This window comes from Brienomyrus brachyistius, chromosome 21 (assembly GCF_023856365.1).
Source record: "Brienomyrus brachyistius isolate T26 chromosome 21, BBRACH_0.4, whole genome shotgun sequence".
NCBI classification, from domain to species: domain Eukaryota; kingdom Metazoa; phylum Chordata; class Actinopteri; order Osteoglossiformes; family Mormyridae; genus Brienomyrus; species Brienomyrus brachyistius.
The window spans coordinates 15,051,103-15,060,267 of NC_064553.1; the positions used below are offsets into that span (position 1 = coordinate 15,051,103).

General features: G+C 50.8%; 1 protein-coding gene across 1 annotated transcript; it reads right to left on the reverse strand.

The window, feature by feature from the left end:
- Positions 1-994: 994 nt before the first annotated feature.
- On the reverse strand, positions 995-8,005 carry LOC125716990 (ran-binding protein 3-like). Its single transcript, XM_048989886.1, has 17 exons — positions 7,868-8,005; positions 6,240-6,295; positions 6,118-6,154; positions 5,953-6,039; positions 5,779-5,850; positions 5,613-5,678; positions 5,399-5,491; positions 5,179-5,303; positions 4,911-4,997; positions 4,713-4,825; positions 4,556-4,631; positions 4,286-4,379; positions 4,078-4,202; positions 3,873-3,993; positions 3,610-3,752; positions 3,280-3,473; positions 995-2,933 (listed from the first exon to the last, which is right to left on the reverse strand). The coding sequence occupies exons 1-17, from the start codon at positions 7,887-7,889 to the stop codon at positions 2,681-2,683; spliced, it is 1,764 nt and encodes a 587-aa protein (XP_048845843.1). The 5' UTR covers positions 7,890-8,005; the 3' UTR covers positions 995-2,680.
- Between the last annotated feature and the right edge of the window lie 1,160 nt (positions 8,006-9,165).

Sequence of the window (9,165 nt, forward strand, 5' to 3'; positions counted from 1 at the left end):
ACGTCTTATCGCTCTTACATGGGACCTGTGTGATTTCACCCACATTAATTTGCAGGGTGCAGCGGAGAAAAGGGCCGATCCAAAGCAGACAGGAGTGAAACACGCAGCATTGTGAGAAAGCTTCTTGGTAGGTCTTCCGAGATAAAAACTAGCTCTACAGACTCCTAAAAAGCAAACGGGATCCGACAGTGAATAATAACAGGTTCAAATTCAGGGAGTGAGCTGGTCGCACTGCCACTTACCCAGAGCTTCAGTAAAATATACAGCTTATAAAGTAAATAAATGGAGCAAAAAGGTCTGCTTAAAATCTAAAGACAGCACTGAATTATGGTAAATGCAGGATTCACTGCAGCGGCATCCTGAAAATACCAGAATGAAGACCTCTGGAGAGAGTGGGACTATTTTGCTACACGGAACATCTCCACCAGACAGGGACAGCTCACTGCCAGGCATGAATCTACCCAAATCCACAAGGGTGCCACCTGGACCTTGAGCCAGTTATTCAAAAAACAAGATGGACAAAATCAAATACATACATACAGTGTCAAGTAAGCACAGATAACCAGCTATGCTCTCAAACCATCTCCATAACCTCCTAGTTCAGATGCATCAGAGCATCGTGCAAAGCTATCAGGCTTACTGGGTCCCTCAGAGTTACAGATAAGGATGGCAGCAAGTCTGGGGCTTCAACCTAGACCAGGATCCCCCAGTTCCAGTCTTGGAGAGCCAGAATCCAACACTGTTTGCAGATGCCCCAAAAACCTCTTAATCTGCCAATTATGTTTAATAGGTGTGTCTGAGGAGGGGTATCTGAAAGTCTGTTGGAGACTAACCCTCCAGGAGCGGAATTGGGGAATCCTCGTCTAGACCAACGTGAAATCCCTTTAAAAAAAAAAAAAAAAAAACTCACACACACACACACTCAAAGCTACACAGTTCCTATACCTGGGGTGGGCCTGCCCCCAGCATAACCCCAAAAGTCAGAAGCACCCAGTTAAACATACCAAACATTTTTATTGGCATTATCTCCCCCCCCCTTTACAGGTGACAGAGAAGTGAAGGAATGACAATGACAGAGCAGAACTGGGCGAAGGACCAAAACGGGTCCCGCACTGGCCCCCACCACTCCATACCATCCAGGAAGCCTGCTGTGTTACTTGGTGTTTTTATAAAATGGTCCTGAATACACCGTCATGCGACACAGTTATGGAACTGGAAGAGACACTCTTACAGGCTGGAGTGAGAGTGGCAGTCCCCTGGGTAAAAGGCAATCCAAACCTGCAGCACTTACTAGGTAAGGAACACAGTTTATTTTACATTAATGCAGAGAACACTTACCCCACAGTTAAAGGTTCAGAACAAAATTAAGCAGTGATCTTATACCTTTTTGATCCATTTTCCTATACATTCAGGTTTTGAAAAATCTGGTCGCCACCGCTTATTGGTTAGAATGGGCTCACTTTCCTGCTTGCATAGCACCACCTGGTGTTCAAAGCACGCAACTACAATGCCAGACTATCCGTGGAGTCAAAATAATGACAGGTTCAAAGGTAGCAGTTTTGGACTGATGGGGGGAAAAAAAATCCTTATAGAAAATACCCTATTTGGAATAAAATAAAAATTAAAAAACAACAAAAAAAAAACCACACACACACACACACACACACAAACACACACACGAGAACAGCTTTCAGCCTTGTGTTTTTGGGGGGCAGGTCCCCTGGGTGTGAAGATGACATCATCAGTCACTGTTCAATAGTCCGATCTGTCGGAGAAGCTCCTCCAAAAGGTGAGCTGAGGCCTGTGGTCCTGCGGAGCCTCCTTCACGTAAACGCCGGCACACTTAAACATCAGCATGACTACTTCCCCAAACAGCCACACGCCCTTTTTTTTTTTTAGAAACAGAATGAAGTAACAGGGTGGTATGAAGGCTACCGTTAATGAGGAGACCGCGCACGTGAAGGAGACCTGGAGACCTGGGCACACGCACAAAGCATCCCATTTACAGCCCGTTCGCAGATACGGTGATTCGCGGCCTTCCGGAGAATCGTGTCACATTGATGACATCTCTAAGCGACGCCATGAGGGAGTGGGGGGTGGATCATAGTACACAAATTGTTTTTAAATGTGCTCATTAATAAAACAATGACAGAGACTAGCGGATATAAAGTCAATATAAAAAAATAAGTTTAGACAGTAAAGACCCCAGAAAGGTATTGAAACAGAGCTAGGAAAAGACTAAATAAAAAGCAGCGACTATGCAGAGAGGCGGCCCACTGACAAATCTCACAGAAGGAGGAAGAGCTCACAGCTGGCTAACCCTTAGTACTCAGAGTCACCAGAATGGAACGTGTGAATTGGACCAGGTCTCTTGAAAAATCCAGTTTTATATCATATTATATATATGTAGCCCAGTGAGAGGTCAAACGTGTTCTGTGGAATAAGAGACTTGTGTTGGGACAGCTGAACGGTGGACCCATGTGTCCTAGATGATACACACGTCTCTGGGAAGCCCAGGTCCCAGAGGACAGCACAGCAGTCCCACACTTAAAACTGCAGTCTTTATGGTGTGCCTTTGCCTTTAAAGAGGACAGGAAGTGACCTCCCCCACCCCCGTACTCATCAATGTGATGAGCTTTCAAGTCCAAACCAAAATGAAGGGGAGAAGGGGGGGGGGTCTTCATAGTTTTGCAAAAAAAAAAAAAAAAAAAAAAACAGCAGGTTTACTTTGAAAGCAGAGGGGGAGAACTGCACAGACTAGAGTGAAAAACACCTGCATGGGTCCTTCCTGGAGGTAGCCTTGCAGAGACAGCCTGGTGAGGCGTCCGCAGAGGTGCCTGCGATGTACCGTACAGCAGCACCTTGACCGGCCGAGGGGCAAAGGTACGGCTATGTGGTGCCTGTCACCTGGGCCTCGCCGTCCTCCGAGGTACCTGGCAGAGGACAGGCCTTGTCAGAACATCTCTCACACACACAGACCAGTACCTGTAGCCGAGAAATGTCCCCACAAAGTAAAAAAGTATTAGGTAATCATTGGTCCCCACAATGTGGCAAATACAAGCATACACACACGCACGATCCAGTTGAGCAAGTGACTTTCCCTAATGGATGTACTGATTCGCAGTGAGCGGTCAACCAGAATTAATAAAGCTAGGGCCTTCATAAAGATCACAGAGGACAGTCGCCGCTCACCGCCAGCAGGGGAGACACGGATATCAGGATGAATGAACATCTGCCTTGAGCGCCAATATGCAGCAATGTGAAAAAGGAGCATATTACCGGCAGAAGGGGTGGTGCCCGGAGGAGGGGGCAATCAGCACGTCGTCCTCCTCGCTGTCCTCTTCGTTGGACTGGGGCACCTGGGGTTCGGCGACCTCAGGGCGCGACTCGCTCTCCTGCTCTGCCCTGCTACGCAGTGCCAGGATGCGGTGGTGCAGGGCGGCCGCCAGTTGCCCGGTGTCCTTCGAGCTCGCCTGTGACAGCAGCGACAAGTCATGAAGACAGAAGGCAGCCAGACACACGCAGCTCCACAGGCAGCACATGCAAGCAGGCAGCATCACCAGCAAGGCGAGCAGGAAGCTGCCTACACACGGCCAGCAGGGGGCGTACCGATATAAGGAACACTTTGACTCCCTGGTCCTCGGTGTCCATAGCTGTGATGCGGATGCTCTTCTCGCTGGCTTTGTCTACCTGCATCTGGGGCCACAACTTGGTGTTGAGGATCAGCCGCAGGCTCCCTTGTGTTCGCATCACTGTGGGTGGGTTAGACGCTGTTAGGACCACCCACTCCTTCTGACCATACCCACCAGGCCACACCCCCAAAATGAAAACATCCTGTCAGGGAAGATGCCCATACTATACAAACCCCATACCCAGTCTGGACTGCAGTGTCCCATCGTCGGCGGACGCCATGTCATTCAGCCTCAGCAAGCCACGCCCCCTCTCCACCCAGGACTGGGACGTCTTGTCAAACACAAACAGCTTGCACTGTATCTGTGGGGAACACGGCATTCGCTCTGGCATTCCGCACATCTATCACACACCCAGTCCCCAGCATGCCCCAACCCCCAGGCCTACCTGCAGGACGTTGCTCTCCGCCTCCTCCCCAGTGATGACCTCCACCTTCTCCAGCAGGCACCTCTTGGCAGTGGCCATGGTGTAGGCCGCCGCCGAGGCCTCCAGGGTGCTCGCGGCACCCCCGCCTGCCACAAACACAGCTCAGCACGTCAGCTAGCTTCCGACCCCCGAGATTCATCGCCGCGCTCCAACAGGACGCCCCACTCACCGTTTTCGGAAGCGGCCTCCTGTGTGGAGGGCTCAGATACGGAGGGGATCTCTTTGCCATCCTCTGCCGCCAGATCGCTACCTTTAGGGAGACTCTGAAGAGACGGATTGAGCACATTTCACCACATAGGCAGCACCGGAATCATTGGGCTGGACAGGACTAAGAACCGGCAACTCAAAGAGGCCCGGCACTGACAGAAGCAAGCTGCAGCAAGTCTGAAGCAACACAGCCCAGACTATGCTTTCCGGGTTTAATACACACAGGCCTTACCAGCACTCGTTCAGACATATTCTGCCCAAACACAAACTTGGCCCCCCCGTCGCAATCAGCCACCGCATCTTGGGAGCTACAGAAAAGACAGAACAAGTCAGAGAAGCAGCCACTAGGGGGGGCAGCATGTAGACCACCTCACAGGCACTGGAGTTACCTGGGGGTGTTGATATACTGTAGAAAGTAATTAGTTGCCCCAGACTGAGAGTCTGACGCTGGAGAAGGCCGTTTGGGGTCGTCGAGTGCTGGGGGCTGGCTGGTCCCGTCGACCTGAACACACAGGCTCGTCAGCATCAGGAAAAACGGGAAGGATACAGCGCTGGGCCCATCTCCATGGCGACATAGGCACGCTCACCTTCACCCTCTCCTTAAGGTTTTGCCCAAACACGAAAGAGGAATCTATGGATGGCTTGTCCCCTCGATCCTCCGTTGCAGCGGTGCCCTGGCCACCGGAGGGTACAACAGTAAGGCAGGGGACATGCCACGGTCTTTAAAGAAGCACCCCCCAACCTAACCCCCCAAGAAGTATCCAACACTCTTACGCTGAGGACCTCGCATTCTGGGTACAGAAATCCCACGATACTGTCACACACTACACTTCCCCCCCGTCCTCCCTCCCTTACCGGAGGCTTGGTCGTCTCCACAGCAATGTGCTCTGTGTCCCCAGTGTCATTACAGGGAGCCCATCCATCTGCTTTCACGTCTGAGGAATTGCTGAGACCATTGGTCCCGCTGCTGGAATCTGTACCTGACATAACAAAAAAAAGCACACTGAGTCTAAGTGGGAGGGTGGAGGCCAAGGGGCAGAGGCTGGGGGCCCTAAGTGCAGAGGAGGGGGCTCACCACACGCTGTGAAACTCTTGGGCGGGGGCGGCTGGAGCAGGGCGGGCCGGAGCACGCTGCGGGGGGGCGCTTTGGGCTTCTGGCTGGGGACACCTGCAAGACAACCTGCTGATGGACTGAACTGGAAAGCACAGCCCCGTCCACCCACCCCCCCCCCACATACAGCCCTCTCCCCCAGCACACACAGCCCCCTCCACATATCACCCCCTCCCACCAGCACTCGGAGCCTGGCCGTGAATCAGCGTTGGCGGCTTCAACCGGAACCCAGCAGTCTTCTCCTCTGCAAACAGACAGGAATCAAAGAGGAACCTCAAGCTCTCACCCCACCCTCCCCCAACCAACCCAGCAGAGTGTCAAGACTGGGCCGGGCCGGGCCTCACCGGGTTCAGAGTCCGAGTTCCCGGTGGGCGACTGACAGAAGCTGGACGGCATGAAGACGTTGTTCTTGGAGACTGCAGATTGGTAAAGGAGAGTGGCCAAGTTAGAGGGAGCAGGGCAGACGCGACGAGAGCAAGAGAACAGGAAGCCTGGGGGGGGGGGGGGGGGCGGAGTACCTGAATGCGAGGGGGGGAACTGGGTTAAGGACGACGTCCTCTCCCTCTTCACTGGGGGGCAGTAGCCAGAATCCTCTTTGTCAGAGTCTGGAAGTATAGAGAAGGTTATTCCAGCGCTGGGACCGTGGCCCAATGACACGTCTTGGCAGCCTAAGGCCCTCTCACCTTCACCATCCTCCGCGCTCGAGCCATCAGCAGATCTCTGCGAATAGCAGCAGGACAGAGGTTCAGAGCAGGGCAGCTGGACACCATGGTACCCCCTAGCCCCTGGATGACTCCAGTCTTACCTTCTGCGCTTTGTCTTTCTGGAACACGAACACAGGTGGGGCGAGAGCCGGTTTCTCTGAAAAGCAAGAGACGCAGTGAGGGGCCTTGTCTGACTGACAGCCAGGCTGCCACGGTGACAGACACGTGTGCATGATGGTCGCTTATCACCTCCTCCCTGGAAGGTGCTCCATGAAGCTGGGTTAACTTAAGCTAGAAGTCATGACTGTCCAATAGCAATGCTCCTTACCTAAACTCTTATTGGACGATCATGATATGTAGCTTTAGTTAACCCAGCAAACTCAGAAATCCTGTTTCGAGGAACATCCCCCTCACTAGATAGATCCACCCAAACAGACCATTCTGAGCTCAGCAGCCAGAGAAACGAAAGCTCAATGAGAGGGGTGACGTAGTATGACAGCCTTTGGATATGGGAGTCTTTAGTGTTACAGTATAAGGCCGCTAGAGGCTTGCAGACTATTCAATCACCTGGTTGATTCCCGCATCATACTCCTGCTGCTTAGTGAACACCATACGCACAAGTAGCCTGAAGGGGGCGCTGATGCCTCCAACAACAATGATGACAACCGTGGCTCACTGTGACCCGGCCACCTGCAGCTATAGGGGGCCCCGTTCCACACCAAAGGCCTCGATTCCCGTGAGGAAGAGAGTGTCAGAGTCACTGTCATCTATAATCCACATCCTCCAGTCATAACACCAGCTGATCCAAGCAACAAGGGCCGAGACCCATCCAGTCACCCACAGCCTATGGCCAAAGCACAAACAGTGCTAAACTGGAGAATGGTCTGGAGCAAGACAGAGGGTCTCACTAACACCTAGAACAAGATATATGACAAGCATGGAAGCGACACAGGGTAAATAACTGGTTTCCAGCACCGACTCCCTAGTGTATACAGGGACAGAGTGAGATGCACGGGCAAAGACCACCAACCTGTGGACAGCTCTGACCGCAAAGCCGTCCCTCTGTTCGCATCACGCAGGTAACGTCTATAAAAACACCCGTGCTGACGGCGGACCTGATTATCCCCATTCAAAGGCAATGTTCGTGCGTCTGTGAGCGCAGATGGATGCCGGTGGAAGAGGGGTCAGCTTTCTGTCCCTCAAGCCGCAAGCTGCCACACTGACCGGCACAGACACGGTTCAGGCTCCCTCTGGCATGCAGCGTTGCGGTGTTACAGCGTTTTTGAGCGCAAGCACTGAGCGCCCAGCCCAGCCGAGGCAGTACGCCTGTATTACCGGTGTCCCCCGCAGTCACTCTGTGCGACCTATGCCTAGAAACCGTGGGTAGCTCCAGAACCAGGCCCGCTCCCTGAAAGTACACACGGACAAATTCCACTGAAAGTTCACCGGCCTCCCCCTGTCCACTTACTACCTGCGACCCTGCGGGTCGGGTCAGGTCGGCCCGGCCTCCCGCCTTCCCCTCCGGGGAAATTAAAAAGGCCGGGGACCTGATGGTGTCAGCCAGCCGGCCAGCCCTACGCTCCCGCAACTGACCGCCAGGCTGCCTCGCGGCCCACTGCGGCCCCAGACCACGTCTCCTAATGGTTTTCCATAGCCACAGACTACCGTTGGGCCGCCCCACACGCCACCACTCGGCTTTGTTTTCTTTCACAGCCCCGCCGCCCCTTACCTTCGTTCGCCAGGTCCGCCATTTTACTTCCTTGCTGACACCCAGAAGCCCCTGCGCGGCCGCTGCGCGTTATCTCCGGCTCTGCCTGGTGGGTTGTTCGCGCGCCTGGGCTTGCAGCGAGCTAACTGCGTGTGCAGGGTTCGCGGCAGAGTTGTCTGCGCATGCTCAGACTTCTAATTAAACGCTGTATTGGTACTGTTATTGCGTAGACGACTCTAACCCAATTCATTCAGATAAATAATTTCGTAAAACAAAATAGTAAATGAATGTACAATAATTTATTATCATTTGATATTTTGAAATATAACTTTACAATACAATTACATTTTATTGACTTTAATATGTCCAAATAGCAATATTTTAACCCCCGGCAAAATCGCCTATGCTGTAGGCCTATTTTTTCACACGTAATATTAAATTAAATTAAAATAGCAAAAGTACAACAATTCCAAAATCTTATTAGATATTTCATATTAATACTTACAACTAACTTTACAGAGGTGTTAAAAAATTCTGGGATGGCTTTTTTGTTAAAATGACATGTCAACACGTGCAACACATTATCGAATTTCACAAGCATAACACACACACATATAATATTTTTATCATTTTTATTTTTAAAGTATATATAAATGGTATAGTCATAATTAAAACACAGGTTACATAATAACTGAATATATTTAACACAGCATAATCATTTTAATGCTCAAAATTTATTTTTGAATGTATTGCACAACCCCACAGATTGGGGGGGGTTACCAAAAAATTGGGAGCGGTCGCAAAATTATATCCTGAATATGGTATAAAAAAAAAGGTTTTTCTTTGACACTCCCACCCCCCACCCGGCTCTACAAATGTATTAATCCGTTAGTAAATACCCCTCAACCCAGACATTTATCTTGGATTTGTCGATTAATGGAACAGCAGTTATGGTTAGATCCATAAATATTTGGACAGTGACACTGTTTTCATAATTTTGGTCCTGTACATCACCACAGTGGATTTGAAATGGAACATTGAGATGCAGTTGAAGTGCAGACATTTGGCTTTAATTCAACAGGTTGAACAAAAATACTGTAGAAAAATTAGGAGTCATTTTCATACACAATCCCCTCATTTCAGGGGCTCAAATGTAGCTGGACAAATGAATATAAGTGAAAATAAAATGTTAATTTTTAATACTTTGTGGCGACCTGAAGTCTTAAACTCATGGCCATGACCAGATGATGGGTTTCCTCCTTTCTAATGCTCTGCCAGACCTTTACTGCAGCAGCTTTCAGTTGCTGTTTGTGTTTGGG